Genomic DNA, 16,606 nt, shown 5'->3' with positions numbered 1-16,606 from the left:
ACGTTTACGTAAGTCTCAAATTTACAAAAAAAAAAAGATCAGTTCTGGGCTAGCTGTTGCACTGCTGAAGTTCTCTGGTGTAATCACTCTCACCCATGTCATATCTGCTTCTTTAAAGTTGAAGATGGACGTTAAAAAGATTCAACAAAGTTGAGCTGTACTCTCCTTTGGAGGTGAAGGTAAACTCCATGGTTAGATGAGCAGTTTTACCACATATCATCAGTTGACGCAGAGTCCTTTATAAAAGGAAACAAAACAAGAAACTAAATAAAGCCTGCAGGTGCCAAAACACATTACTTTCTGGATAACACAGACAGGAAGAGTTTTGTAAACTGACTTTTAGAATACAAGTATCTTTTAAAATATGTAACAAAATGTCACTATTTAATTTGTTTAAAGAACTATTAACCTTTTCATTTTTAAAGTATCTGAAATGTGGTTTTCATCATGAGGCTGATCAATTACGTTTCCAAACCAGTAAGACTAGTAAAAAGTATTTTTTTTTCCTTCAATAAAACTCATTTATTTTTAGGACACCGTTTTTATAACTTTTATTGCATAAGAGAAGAATAGGACCTTAAGTAGTATGAGGTTTCAAAATGTAATATATAAAATATTTCACCTTTTTAATAAAAGTATAGTGTAGCAGAACTGCAACAGGAAACTTAATTGGAGAAAGTGGCATTTGATGTCTTTATAAACAGAATTTTCCACTGTCATATTTAAATAACGTATACATTTCAGGGTTCTTGGCAACCATAAAAACTATTCAGTGGAGACAAACATTCTAAAATTAAAAGTTGCAGCTACTTACAAAACTCAGAAAAATTCAAGATTCTGAGATATTATTCCCAACTTCACAAAAACATTTAACGGAGGCAAACCTTCTGAAGTTGACTGCTTGCAGAGGCTTACAAAACCCAGAATAACTCAAAAGACTGTCTTCTTTTTTGAGAGAGGTGGCCACTCACCATAATTATGTCCTCAATCACTAGAACTGTGGTGCAGGCAGAGATCAGAGCAATCAATCAGGGGTGTGTGTAAGAGAATGGGTGCAGTGAACAGCTCTGCAAAAACAGGTAGGAAGGATATGCATTTAGAGTGGAGGGGAAGGGTAAGCAGAAGGAGCTGAAGTACTACTTACAGTGTCATCATTTTTGTAAGGATTCAGCCTATTGTAAACGGCTTCAATTACATTCCGCCTAAATTAGAAAAAAATACAGAAAATAAATTCTTCTTCAGAAAGCAATACACTTAATAACTCATAACTAAGTGTTCATTAAAATGTCCAAGATAATCTATAGTTTTAGAAATTACTTTAGTTCTATTTTCTTGCTCATAATAAATGAGCTTCACTTTAAGATATTTGGGTACCAATGATAAAGCTGAGGTAAATGTACTCTAAAATGTAGCATTCCACCAATTCCACTTACTAGAAGGCTAAAAATCATGATTGAAAAAAAAAAGTCTATACAATCTACTTTTAATTGAATTGGCCTAAGTGGTTATGAGTCAGCAATGACAATGCAGTTCTTATGATATATATTATATATTCTATGAATACATACTAAAGAGTCACGTTAGTTTTGAAATAGCAGTAACTTCAACATATTACAGTACAATAACTTAAATGTGTTTCTGCTTTTCTTTTTTTTTAAATTGTGACTTGGGTGAAAATGAACAGAGCAAATTCACTCTCCATACAGCAGTTCACATACACTTTGTCTCATGACACTGACCACAATTTACCACAATGCAACATCTCCCCTCATACTTCTTCCCGATAGTTACCTCTTCCCTGTGTCCATCCCTCCATGTAGTCCTGCCCCCTGAGCTGTCTCCCTGTGCATAAGTGTTTCTGCTTTTCTTAATGCTTCTTATAAAAAGTTTTATTAGAACTGAAATGCCAAATATGACATTTCCATGACAATTCTAGGAATTCATTTCTGAGTAATAGTTTGTTAAAAATCTGTGGTGGTATTTGTTAAGTTATAGCCCCCCTACTTCCAAAACTGATTTGAAGTTATTTTATGAATAAGCATTTCACAGGTCATACAGGAAGAAAAAAGTTTCCAAAAATTAAAGCTTTAAACAGGAATTTCCACAATCACCATTTAGTAAAATGATTATAAAGAGCTGGCTATACTTGCAACACACAGTGGAGAACGAGTAACAAACTTTTACAGTCAAATATGGATATCTGAGGTTAAAAAAAAAAAAGTTTTAAGGCTTGAATTATAAAATTACTTGAATTCTCCACTTAAAGATGCAAAAGCTTTAATATTTAACACATATTAGTTGTTTTACCAGCTAAGGTAGAAAGGGAAAAAGGCAACAAATGCATCCTTTAGTGTTCCTTGACTCAAAAAACCAAAACCATTAACCAACAACCAAAAACACTGAAAAAATCAGATGTAGAAAAATGGCCCAGATGGAGCAAGAGGAAGATGCTCATGCTTCAGATGTTAAAGTTATTCAGGGGTTGACAAGATAAAATAAGAATAATGACACTTAGAATTTTATAGTGCTATGTTTTAAAAGTGCTTTCACTATCTTATATACGCCTCATGAGGAAATCAATGTTATCCAAGCCTCCAATGAAGACAACTCTTTAGTGTAATTAGTTAAAATGACATTGTAATAGCTATTCTAAACAAGCACCTTATGTCACTGATACTGCAAAACACTAAACCTAAACCACAGGTTACATATTTTGAAAACATATATTGCATTACTTTACTATCAGGCAAATAAATATCACACACTAATATTTTCAAAGACTGACATAAAGCGTAAGAGTGTGCTGAATGTAACTTACTTGCTTGCCAATTCACCCCCTGGTGGGAGGCTGGGGATGTTCTCACTCGCTAATGTGCGCATCACATGGACTAAGTCTGGGACGCCTTCCCCCTGCTTCTTTATGATTTCTGGGAATCAGAAGTACTTTTTTTGTAAGTGCTATCCAAATTTAATAAAAAAAAAACTGAAACAAAGATAATTTAGTTTTTTAAAGATAGCATTTACTACATCTGAGATTTTCTAAACTGGTGTCATTTAAAGTAATTTTTAAAAAGTTGTCCTTCAAAAATTTATGACAAAGGGATGCATAAAATGATACAAAAGATGAAATACTTTCCAAATTAATCAAGAAAAAGGTGAAAAGGAAAATATTCCACATTAAATCAATTTATTACATAGTCAAGGATAAGTGTGTACAAATGAGAATATCCTTCGTAAGGTGCCAAGTAGTTAACTTCTGAGGAGATAAACTCTGCTCTTTAGACTAGAAACTTTACTGAACACTGTCCTGTAAAATACACGGCAGATTTCTTTTTATAAAAACAATTTCAAGATTTGGAAAAAAATTAATCTTTAAGTATAGGGAGCTATATTGATTATATACTACTTGAAAATATTTTTATATGTATTTATATTTGCAAAATAGTAAGTAGCACACACAGGTTAGGTTATATACTTGAATATTATTCTCAGCTTAATTTTTGTCTAAAATATCTTTGAACAATAAATATACAATACCACCTCATCAGTTGATTGATTGAACAAAGTCTTGAATGAAGTGTAAACTTCATGACATTATTAAAAAGAAAATATTTGACAAACCATACAACTGCATTTAAAATCATTAATTTCAAACATCCAGTTATTAAATGGGTATAAGTGATATATGATCTGCAGTGTTGTTGTGCAGATGTATATTGTTACTCATACCACATAATACCAAAAACAGTATACAAAGGACTTAACAAAGGATTCTAAATTATTCACTTTAAGTAAAGAAGTCTTCATTTGGAGTTTCAGCATATTTATTCTAAGCACAAGATCATACCAAAGGTATTTATTTGTAACTTGTATTGTCAAGTTTTGTTCAGTTTTTTTGTTTTTCAATGTTTAATTTTTTTTTTATCATTCTAGTTCTCAATTTGTAAATATATTTGGAAATAACAATGCATATAAAGATTTTTAATTTTCTGAGCAGGCTTCAAAATTCTCCATTAAAGGTACATTTCAAAACACAGACACTGCTATCCATAATTCCTTAAGTGGCTCAAGTTGTCCTTTTAGAATTAAGGCCAAATTTTACCATCTATTATTTTTTGTCTTTTTTTGTTTTGTTTTGCTTTTTAAAAAAACCACTCTTAAATCTGAACAAAAAGCAAGGATGTCAGAGTTGGTTTGCCAAGTTCCTTTATTGTATAATCTTTAACATCTAGTATATTTATTCTACATGGTTCTAATGCTGAAAATCTGCTTTACAAAAATAAAGGGATTTGAGGTTTACCTAAACTGCACAATTTCACAATCTAAAGCTGCAATACACTTAACATACAGTCTCTGCTAAGCCAATACAATTATTTGGATAGATAACTAGATACAGTAGAAATTAACACTGATGATAAACGCAATCAATGATGGTTTCAGGTCTTAAAATATTACCTTGAATCACCTATATTTGATGCATCTTACATCTCCTTTCTTAAAATATATAAATTAGGATATTTTAACTGGAAAAAAAAAAAACTATAGTAAAATAAATAGTTCTGTGAGAAAAAAACAAAACAAAACTAAAGCTTTATAAATAGTTAACATCTCTATTCCACATGGGGCAGTCCATTTAAACTACATTTTATACTACACCAGCCTTGCTTCTTTCTATTTCTCAAAAAAGAAAAAGAAATCAATTTTAAGAAATACTCATTTAATTGTTTTTACATTATAAATTTTAACTAAAACTATAAAAAGACTGAATGTTTTATTAACTGATACGAAGATCCATGTTTCCTGTACACATGTACAAACACCTTCTGTTCTCCCCACTCCCCCTCCCAAGCCTGAGGGATTCTATCAGTTACCTCCAAATCAGCAACTTTAAAGCTCAGACAGTCAGTAGCAAAAATTAAAAAATCTCACAGACAAATATAATCTTAAATCAGCTTAGAATGACCACACATTTGATAGAGACACTATTTAAATTACGAGTTAAATCTTTTCATGTCTCCAAAAAGGCAAGTATTCAGAAGGACAGAGGTAATAGAAGAAAAGAGAGCTCAAAAGTTTTTGTTCTTTTCTGTGTTGAGGGCAGAGAAGCAAAAAGTGTTCAAAGCAAATGAAATGAAACTTAGCAGGTCACAGGAATTTAGTGAAGGCACATATTTAAAAAAGAAAAGGTATTCGGTGCCTGCTTTGGAAGTTAAATGTAGTATTTTTCATTTTTTAAGACATAATTTTTATAATGCCAACAGTTACATTCTTTCTGTATTTTTAAATAGCAGCAGTTTTCATTAATATAATATTTATTTTCTAGTTGCAGTTTCATTAAATCTGCCTCAGTAAAGAATACCATAGATTTATGACACATAATTTCCAATTGGATAGTACAAGTATAGTAACATTTCAACATATCAAAAATATTGAGTATTAACATAAACTCTGCTCAGGAAGCAACTCTCTTTTGATAATAAGCAATATAAAACTTAATACTGTAACAAAATTATGCATCTAAGTGAGTATTTCATAATTCCATCAAAAATTTACTTTAAAAGAATATACACTAAAGAAGTAGTGATTCCTTTTTAAAATTTAATGCCTCTTCATAGTAAATGAAACTAAAATATTTGTTTTCCTTTCAATCAAAAGAAAACATCTATACTGCCCCTAGTTAAAGTGCAAATACATTAAATATTAACTTATCCCTATACCTATTATTCTTACAGTTTTGTATCTTTCCACTAACAAGCAGTTTGAACTAATGTGTTATGATTTTGTAACATTCTAAATATTTTCATTTTATCGTATTACCTATAAATAACTCATATTAAAATGATTCATTTAAAATACAAAATTTCCAAGAGCCTTGATTAATATTAAGAAAATGAACTCACTGAATAGTAATGTCTAATGAATGAAACATTAAATAGTACATACACATACTAGATATATTACTCTATCAAAGTGAGAGAGGACAATAAAAACAAAATAGCAGTCCAGATGGTACTGAAAAATCAAAAACAATGATTCAAATATCAGATTGATTATGACTGGTATCAAAACAGGTAAAAGGAGAAAACAAAATTAAAGTGCGTATTAATTTTCATAACATAGGTACAAACCAAAACCAAACCTACTGCCATCAAATCGATTCTGACTCATACATAGGTACAGCAGGATGTAACAGTGTGGTAGGTCACTCCTTGCATGCTATTAGAGAGGTCTTCACCATGACAATTATGACATTAGAAGTCTAAAATGCATTTTAATACTATCACACTAAAGCTTTATCTGTTTTTAAACGAACTGCCCAATATACATGCTATCATTCTCTGGGGAGGCTTAACTTTCATTATCAAGTAGTAGCTGCATTAAAGAATTTAAAAGATAATTTTTTTCAAATATTTAAAGGCACTACACTTGAGATAAAAACATCTAATTATCTCAAAGTAATTTTCAGAATTATGACAAATACACACCTAGATTTCCCAAATTATTTCTTGATCTTAGTATTTACATTTCTGCCAGGCAGAGACCCAGTGTGTCTTTTATTCAGGCCTACCTCATTTATGTAAGAGAGTTTAGGTTTAGACAAGCCTTGAAATAATTTGGAAAAAAATTTAAAAACCTATGGTATAGGAAAAGGTGTTATAACCAGGCTATGACTAGCAAGTTATGAGTAAAAAAAAAAAAAAAAAAGTTCTAGCACTACTAAATTAATGTACACATCTTTTCACAGAAGATGGTATTCCAATTATCACCATCATAAATAATCTGTAATGAGACAAATCACAAATCAGATTGTCCTGGCATGAAATTATTCATGCCAGTGAAATGAATAAGCATTTTTAAAGCATACAAACATTTTTAGCCTTTTTAAACAAAAGTATTCTGAACAAACTATACAACGTCAATCACACTAGCTGTTATTTCTAATATAACTTTGGTAGGACTACAGATAGATATATACCTAAACAGATAAAGAAATATCCTTTCCCACGTTTGCACACTAAACACTAGATGTCAAAGGCATATAAAGGTCTAAAAGCTAAAATGTTAAACTTTGATTATGTTGAAGGCTTTTTCTAATAAAGTTACTTATTTTTTGTTAAATGATCCACCTTCTACTCTGCATTCCAGGTACTTGTCCAACTCTGCCTCCTTCTTCACTGCTTCTGGTGATACTTTGGGTGCATTTGGAAAACAGATCAGTATCACACTCATGTTGTCTCGACTTCCCTGGGAAGAAAAAAGGTTGAAAAAAATTTTTTGTTTTCTTTTTGCCCTTCCATACAGCCTCTTCAAAGCCTTGAGGATTTTTATAGCATTCGAATTCTAATTATGGGAGCTCTGGTAGCATAGTGGCTAAGGCACTTGACTGTTAACCAGAAGGCCGGCGGTTCAAACCCACCAGCCGCTCCTCGGAAGGAAGATGGGGCAATCTACTTCCGTAGTGATACTGCTTGGGAAACCCAAGGAGGGGTCGCTATGAGTTGGGTCTGACTCGACGGCACTTAACAACAACAATAATTCTAATTACCTCTGTTTTAGGTGAGATTATAAATTATTTTTAAGAAGAAAAAATTTATGTGTTTGAGTACCCTCACATACACATAATGGTAAATAACATTCCAAAATATAGGAGAGAAACATTACAAGTCAAATCCCACTGCAATAATAATTTTTTAAAAATTTCTAAGCATTTACTGATAGCCTACTTCTCTTGAAGCTATACTTAATACATACACACACTCACTCAATACAACAAAATAGAAAATTTCCTAACAGGATCTGACCTGTGGATATTTGACAAATTTACATGAAAAAATTACAGTAAGCATTGTGAATTCATTCACTTGATAAAAAGCAGAGACATGGAATCAGAAATTAAACTGCATAAAGTTTATAAATCAGCTTTTAACTTTCATAATTAAAAAACAAGAACTTACTTAACTATTGGAAAAAAAAATCCATTTAAAAAGACATCTTAAAAAAAAAAAAAAAAAAAACCAACCCAAACTCACTGCTGTGGAGTCGATTCTGACTCACAGTGACCCCTCCTTGGGCTTCCAAGGCGGTATCTCTATGGAAGTAGATTGCCCAGTCTTCCTTCTGAAGAATAGGCCGGTGGGTTTGAACCCCCAGCCATCTGGTTAGCAGTCAAAGGCCTTAGGCACTACGCCGCCAGAACTCCTAAAAAGACATCTAAGTACTTAAAATACTGTAATTAAAATATTTAAATCACTGTTGGCCTCCTCAGAGCCTCCTTCCTGTTAGTAACTAGAGTTAACTTTTGTATTTTAAGTATTTACTTCTGCTATATAGTATGAGCAAACTGATCTTACACTATTAGTTTAAACAACAAACAATATAAAGACTTTATTATTAAAAAAAGACAGTTTTTGGAAAAACTGTGTAAAATGTGGTCAATATAAAGCAGTGAGTAATTTTTAAAATAGAGTAGAACATAAATGAGATAATGTGGAGCCCAAGTCATAATTGACTAATATATGAATCTGGCAATTCTCTCAAGAAAATGATTTTTAACCTAGCTAATATGTATTTAATTCTTAAGAGCAACAGAATAAATGTAATACATGGATGCTATTTTCATGCATACAAAGGACAATGAACATGCATACTATAAGTAATTTCTTAGTTCTCCCAAAATTCAGAAATTGGCATCCATATGCACTATCAACTTTTTGCCCTATTGATTTTTTTTCTTTTAAACATATGGCCGGTTGGATGTTACATAAACCTGATTTCTAAGTATAATCAGATTTTAATTAAGATTTTAAGTAGAGCTAGCAGAATATATACAAAACGACAAAATATTATGTTGGCTTTTTATTGTTGTACGCTAAAAGAAAATCAAATACACAGCCTCAAAAGACTTCTTTAAAAAATCATTATTTGGTCTTTAAAAAAAAAAAATCAAAGATTTAGTTAATAAGCATTACTGCATAGTGGCTAAAGCACTTGACTGCTAACCAGAAGGTTGGCGGTTCAAACCCACCAGCCACTCCTCGGAAGGAAGGTTGGGCAATCCTACTTCCGTAGTGATACTGCCTCGGAAACCCAAGGAGGGGTCGCTATGAGTCGGGGCCGACTCGACGGCACATAACAACAACAACAACAACAACTGACAAAAAAGAACAAAATAATACTGGAAAAAACACTAGATTCTAGTCTTAGTGCTTCTACTAAAGTAGTAAACTGTGTAATCCTTGAGAAATAGCCTAACTTCTCTAGGAAAGGGAACAGCCTGTAACAAGCACCTATCATTTGCTAAGTTTAGCACTTTACATATATACATTAGTTCATTAATTTAATTCCTCAACAGTCCAATGAGTTTGATACTATCACCTCCATTTTACAGCTGACAAAATTGAAGCTGAGTCTTTTTTCCAGATCCAAAAACCAAAAACTAAACTCACTGCCATCGAGTCGGATCCAATTCTTCCTTGGGTTTCTGAGGCAGTATCACTATGGAAGTAGATTGTCCAACCTTCCTTCCGAGAAGTGGCTGGTGAGTGTGGCTGCCAGCCTTCTGGTTAGCAGTCAAGTGCCTTAGGCACTATGCCACCAGAGCTGCTGCTGTTGTTGTTATGTGCTGTCGAGTCGGACCCGACTCATAGCGACCTCTCCTTGGGTTTCTGAGGCAGTATCACTACGGAAGTGACTACCCAACCTTCCTTCTGAGGAGTGGCTGGTGGGTTTGAACCGCCAGCCTTCTGGTTAGCACTCAAGTGCCTCAGGCACTACGCCACCAGAGACAGTAGAGTATAAACATAATAGAGTTAAGTCTTGTTCCAGATCTGCCTGACTCTTAAGTCTCCAGAGCATTCTCTGACTTAGGGTTCCTTCTCTGTAAAACAAAGGGGCTAACTCATGTATGTATGTGACTGCATTTGACCAATTCAACCACCCTATGATACTAATATACATCTTACCTTTTTGCAATTAAAGAAACTGAATTTCCAGATAGTTTAAGTAGCTTACCTGAAGTCAAAATCTCAAATCAAGTTCTTCTTATTCTATAATCCAAGCTATTTCTAGCACATCACACCAGATGATTCCTAAAGTCTCTTAGTTAGTAGTATTAATTTATTATAGTCTCAAAGTACTTTATAAGCATACTGAGATATCATATGGTAAAAATAGAATATTAAAATTCTAAAATGTTTTTCATTTATAGACACTGAGGCCTCCTTACTCCCTTTTCTTTTAAAACATGAACTGTAATATAATCTCTTCCTCTTTGATAATCTTCCGTATGATTAAAAAGCTCAAAATAGCCATGGTTATTAAAAGGCTAAACATTCAGATTGTAACTCCTGCATAAATAGTAATTTAGTAATTTATTTCTACAAAGTGTTCCTATGATACATTTTCATAGTTGGTAAAGACATTGTGTCAAAAACTTATTTCTGAGAACTACAAGTTTTAAGATGATTGAATACCACAGTAGTAATTAAAATGACATAAAACAATTTTATCTTTTTTTTTTTTTTTAAAGTAGCTACCTTATACAAACAGGTGTCGACTACTTCATTGCAAACTTTCTCAAGGTCATCAGTGACTTCAAGCCTGGATCTTACAAAATCACAGAGCTCTTCATTTCCCATAACATCCCAGATACCATCACATGCAAGAATAATGAACTGATCATCTTCTTCTGATCTTTCAATATCATAGACTTCAGGTTCTGGTGAGACAAGCTGCTCTGTAGGACCTTTTCCATGGACACATTTGTAATCAAAGTCCCCGAGGGCCCTCGATACAGCCAGAGAGCCATTCACACGTTGAATCATCACAGAACCACCTGCATTCTGAATTCGTTCTTTTTCCAGCGGATTACTTGGTTTGTGATCTTGTGTGAAGAAGTGAACTTTCCTATTTCTACAAAGTAAACCTCTTGAGTCTCCACAGTTAATGAAGTAAGTATGGTGGGGAGAAATTAAAACACCCACAGCTGTTGACCCACTTCTATCTGCACCATGTTTCTTCTCTGACATAACTCTCATGTGTTCATCAATCTCCAGAAAACCTGTTCTGATTCCATTCTTTACATTTTCCACAGAAGGTGCTCCTGCAGACCCTTTAAAATCTTGGTTATTGGTGATGTGATCTAACAAATGCTCACAGCAGTATTTGGCAACCTGAGAACCAGCATGCCCATCATATACAGCAAAGAATGACCATGTTTCAAGTCCACTTGGCAAACCAATCACAGCCGTATGTGCATCCTCCATTTCAACGCGCCAGCCTTGCATACTGCTTAGTCCATATCGCAGCCCATTACCCTGCCCCTGGGCATTATGTTTTTCCATCTTTGGCTTGTCTAAAAATGCTCCCATTATGTCTTGATGTTCTAGGTCTGCAAAGGAAGAGAAACAAGAAAGTTAATAACTATCTTATAAACAAAATACATACCCAACAACTTTTTTTTTTTTTAAAGAGTGAAGGAGATATATGGAAAGTGTTAAGTAAGAATTTACAACTCTTGTGATAAGCAGACACTCAATGTGTTACCAATGTGATATCTGGAGATTAACAAGGAAAAACCAGGGGAAATACTGATCAGACAGAGCTCAGAATTGGCAACCAGGAAAAACTAAAACACTGGGGACAAAATGCTGATCAGATACTCTGTCTAAGCCAAGAGAACTTAAGGTGGAAAGAGGACTTGGCAACAGCCACCATTTTACATAACCCAAGCCAAGCTGTTAAGGATGTTCCAAACATGTGTAATCTTTTGGGGAATTTCAGAACTAAGTTGTGTGTGTGTGTGTGTGTGTGTGTGTGTATCAATCAGGACAAGCCTAGTAATTCAAACATCTTAGTCAAACATTCAGGATTTTCTATAATTTGATTCCTAACTATCTAGTTTTACTCCCATCATGTGAACCCTTTGCAAAAGTCAAAATGATCTATACTCATGATGTTCCAAATTTGCACACTCCTTCCTCTAAGCCTTTGACCATGTCAGTCCCCTTAACTGGACTGGAATCCCTAGCTCTTTACTTTCAGAAAAAAAGCCTAACCATTTTTTAAAATCTAGCTCCTATTTCATGATTTTTCAGTTTTTGATAAAGCCAATACATTATTAAGTTACTATAAATGATCCAGTTGCATGAAATTTTCAAGTTGCATGAAATTATACACATGTGTAACAAAGCTCACCATATATAAATGACCAAAATTAATCTACTGGTAGTCTGCATCTAATGGCAATAAAGTGTACCAGTATTCCACAACTTTATAATCATCAGGTATAAATGGTAAAAGAGGTCAAAAGGTCTACAGTGACAACCTTACTGATAAGCACAAAAGCTCAGCTTATCTAATTCTTTTGTAACACTCAAAGTTAAAACCCTTGCTCTGGAATGGGCCCACACAATGTGGGGAGCAGTTGGTCAGGATTCAGATCAGCCCTAAACTGAGTAATAGTCTGGGAATGTAGAGATCTGGGAGGTTCTAAGTCATCAAGTAAGTTGTACTTCAACTCAAAGCCATCAGAAAGAACAGAATGATGAACAGAGCTTTAATGGAGATGAAGCAGAGATGGGTACTAGAGGGCAGAACTAAACCAAACCAAACCAAACCAAACCAAACCAAACCGTCATCAAGTTATTCTGACTCACAGTGACCCCCACTGGATTTCTGTGGTGGTAAATCTTTCCAGGAGTAGACTGCCCCATCTTCCTTCCATGGAGCAGTTGGTGGGTTTCAACCACCAACCTTCTGGTTAGCAGTCAAATGCTTTAGGCAATGCACCAAAAATATCTAGGCAAATAAAGCAGGATGCACTTCTGGGACTAGCATATTGGAGACATTAGTGATGCTAAGCTCAGAGAGGAAGCTGAGAAAGAAAAGAGGAAGAAGAAAAATCCCTTAGAAGGAAAATAAAAACATCTGGTTACTTAGCAATCATCTTCCTCTTCTTTTTCCAGCTAGGGTCAAACTGAACTACAGGCAGAGAAGACTGGCTGATTGGTGTAATAAAACAATCTCCTGACTATTCCCTGTCCCCTATTTTTTAATTCCAGTAATGGAAGGTAAGTAACAAAAACTAGCTGTCATTCAGGAGAAGTGTGTGTCAGGGTTCTATTCTTTCACCATACTTATTCAATATGTAAACTGAGCAAATAATCTGAGAAGCTGGACTATATAAGAATGCACCATTAGGACTGGAAAGACTCACTGCCAATCTGAAACATGCAGATGATACAACCTGCTTGCTAAAAGTGAAGAAGACTTGAAACATTTATTGATGAAGATCAAAGACTTCGCTATGGATTCAACCTCAACATAAAACAAAAAATCCCCACAATTAGACCAATAAGCAACATCATGATAAACAGAAAAAAAGACTGAAGTCGTCAAAGATTTCATTTTACTTGGACCCACAATCAACACCCATGGAAACAGCAATCAAGCAAACAAATGATGTACTTCGTTGGGCAAGTGTGCTGCAAAAGACCTTTTTAAAGACTAAGGTGGGCCTGACCCAAGCCATCGTGTTTTCAACAGCCTCATATGCATGTGAGGGCCGGACAATGAACAATGAAGACCACAGAAAAATTGATACATTTCATGTGGTGTTTATGAAGAATACAGAATGTACCATGGACTGCTAGAAGGACAGACATATCTGTCTTGGAGGAAGTATAGCCGGAATACAAGAATGGCCAGACTTCATCTCTCATACTTTGGTCACACTGTCAGCAGGACATGATATCCCTGGAGAAGGATATCATGCTTGGTAAAGCACAGGGTCAGTATAAAAAAGACGAAGACCGTCACCAAGACCCACACAGTGGCTGTAATGATAGGCTCAAGATAGCAACTATCTTGAGGATGGTACAGGACCAAGCAATGCTTCATTCTGTTGTATACAGAGGTGCTAATGAGTTGGAACCCACCTAACAGGATCTAACAACCACAGACATCATTCATCCCTTATGGTGATATTGATCAGATTACTTTCCTGACACCAAGTTGAGATACATTATTGGTGAGTTTTGACTGGAAAAGGTTAACATAATGATGACACTTTATTCGCAGACAATCTAAATCACTCTGCTAAGTGCACTTTAAGTATTACTTCATTTAATCCTAATAACCCTCTAAGGTGAGAATAATATTAAATTCAATTTATAGATGAAGAAATTCAGACTTACATGCAGAGGTGCACAGGAGGTACAGACAACAAAGGTAAGTACTACTACATACACAATACTGTATTATCAGTAATAAAAAACATTAATCTACGAGTAGATACACAGAAGTAGACAGGCAAGATAATCAAGACTAGGGAGGCAAACAGGAAAATATCCATGACCATATATAGGTTTGACAGATGGTATTTCTACAACCATATTTGTATGTATTATAAAAATGTCCCTATATATAATAGAGCTAACAGGAGGCACAGAAGCTCTGATGGCATAGTGCCTAAGGCATTTGACTGCTAACCAGAAGGCTGGTGGTTCAAACCCACCAGCCACTCCTTGGAAGGAAGGTTGGGCAATCTCCTTCTGTAGTGATTCCCCTCAGAAACCCAAGAAGGGGTCACTGTGAGTTGGATCCGACTCAACGGGAGTGAGTTTTAGTTAACAGGAGGCAAAATTATGATTAATTTCTTAGTCACAACCAAACTCCTCGAGGGAGTGTGTCGCTGGACCTGCAGCTCTGGATCATGGTCATAGAAGACATCAAGTTCAATTAGCGTAACGCAGTACATAAAATCTTTGTTCTATATTCTTATTTGGTGAATAGTGGCTAGGGTCTTAAAAGTGTGTGAGTGGCCATCTAAGATGCAACTACTGGTCTCTCCATGACTGGAGCAAACAAAAGCAAAGAAAACCAAAGACGCATGGAGACAATTAGTCCAAGGGACTAGTGGACCATGGGAACATCAGACTATACCACCCCGATACCAGAAGAACTAGATTGTGCCCAGCTACCACTGTCAACCACTTGGAAAGGGATCAAAACTAGAGCAATTAGTAGAATGGGAGAAAGATGTGGAACAAAACTCAAAATCAAAAGGCCAGGCTTACTGGTCTGATACAGACTGGTAAAATTCCCAAGAGTATGGTCCTAGTGACCCTTTGGGGCTGAAACTGAACTCACTCCAATTTAACATTCAGCCAAATAATAGGCCTAACAAGGTTAACAAATTTACCGGGAGGTGTATTCCTTAGAACCAATCATGGGAGATTGTTGTTGTTATGTGCTGTAGAGTCAGACCAGACTCATAGTGACACCTCCTCGGGTTGCTGAGGCAGTATCACTACGGAAGTAGATTGCCCCACCTTCCTTTCAAGGAGTGGCTGGTGGGTTTGAACCGCCAGCCTTCTGGTTAGCAGTCAAGTGCCTTTAGGCACTACACTACCAGGCAGAGTTTGTATAGGGAGATACTTCAGAGGGCAGGAATGCATAGACAAGAAAGACACAAGGAAAATGTAACCACAGGGAGGAAGTGAGAATAAAGCTGTTACATTGTAGGGTTTATAATCAATGTCATGAAACAGTATCTGTATGGACTGTTGGATGGAAAAGAAAATTGCTCTGTAAACTTTCACCCAAATCACAATAAAAAGTTAAAAAAAAAATTGCCATTAGAACTGACTAAACAGCAACTAACCAAAAAAAAAAAAAAAGAGAAGAAATTTAGATTTAAGATTAAACAACTTCGCCAAGGTCATATGACCTTGTTTAGGGGAATCAGTACTCTAATTCATGTCTACATGACTTTAAAGCATCATTAACCACTAAAGGAGCTCTGGTAGCATAGTGCCTAAGGCAGTTGACTGCTAACCAGAAGGCTGGTGGTTCAAACCCACCAGCCACTCCTTGGAAGGAAGGTTGGGCAATCTACTTTCGTAGCGATGCTGCCTCGGCAACCCAAGGAGGGGTTGCTATGAGTTGGGCCCGACTCACGGGCACATAACAACCACTAAAGCAATGGGTCTCAATCACAACTTGCAACAGAGTATTAAAAGGAATTTTGAAAAAGAAATGTTTCCAAATCAGAATATCCAGGGTAGGGTTGGAATCTAGGCATCTGTATATTTAAAGAGCTCCAAGTATGACTGTCTGGTAAAGCAAGGTTGCAGACCATTGGGAAGACGAAATAGAAAAGCAAGGTTGCAGACCATTGGGAAGACGAAATAGAATGCTTAGGTATAAGATGGGGAAAGGAGACAGGTCAGATGGCAGGGAATAGAAAGAATCATTAAAAATGTAGTCAGTCAGGACCACTAGCCTAGGCTGGAAGTAGTAAGTCTTATAGGAGAGAAGGCTCCACTATCTTGAGGAAAGATGAAAAAGAATAAAACTTATAAACACATTCAATAGACAAACCAAGAAAAAGGAGAAAGAATGGTAAACTTGCCTTTTTTCCTCTAAGAATTTCCCAGCAGTGTAAGGTACTAAAGAATGCCAGTTACGAAGTAAAATGAACCTGGGTTCAAAATCTGGCTTTACTGTCTAATAACTGTGCAACCTTAATAACTGTGTGACTACTTAACCTTTCTGAATCTCTGTCTGTGTAATGAGATGGAACTAACTTTAAAGGGTTCTTATG

The 16,606-nt window shown here is 35.2% G+C and overlaps 1 protein-coding gene across 1 annotated transcript; it reads right to left on the bottom strand.

The window, feature by feature from the left end:
- Positions 1 to 206: 206 nt before the first annotated feature.
- On the bottom strand, positions 207 to 11,381 carry PPM1A (protein phosphatase, Mg2+/Mn2+ dependent 1A). The gene is made up of 5 exons (XM_007949077.2): positions 10,536 to 11,381; positions 7,128 to 7,245; positions 2,819 to 2,927; positions 1,145 to 1,202; positions 207 to 236 (listed from the first exon to the last, which is right to left on the bottom strand). The coding sequence occupies exons 1-5, from the start codon at positions 11,367 to 11,369 to the stop codon at positions 207 to 209; spliced, it is 1,149 nt and encodes a 382-aa protein (XP_007947268.1). The 5' UTR covers positions 11,370 to 11,381.
- Between the last annotated feature and the right edge of the window lie 5,225 nt (positions 11,382 to 16,606).

Source organism: Orycteropus afer, unplaced genomic scaffold, assembly GCF_000298275.1.
Source record: "Orycteropus afer afer isolate SDZICR_OR568_19922 unplaced genomic scaffold, OryAfe1.0 scaffold00237, whole genome shotgun sequence".
Classification (NCBI taxonomy): domain Eukaryota; kingdom Metazoa; phylum Chordata; class Mammalia; order Tubulidentata; family Orycteropodidae; genus Orycteropus; species Orycteropus afer.
The sequence above is the reverse complement of the archived record's forward strand: the minus strand, read 5'-3'. Positions and strand labels throughout refer to the sequence as shown.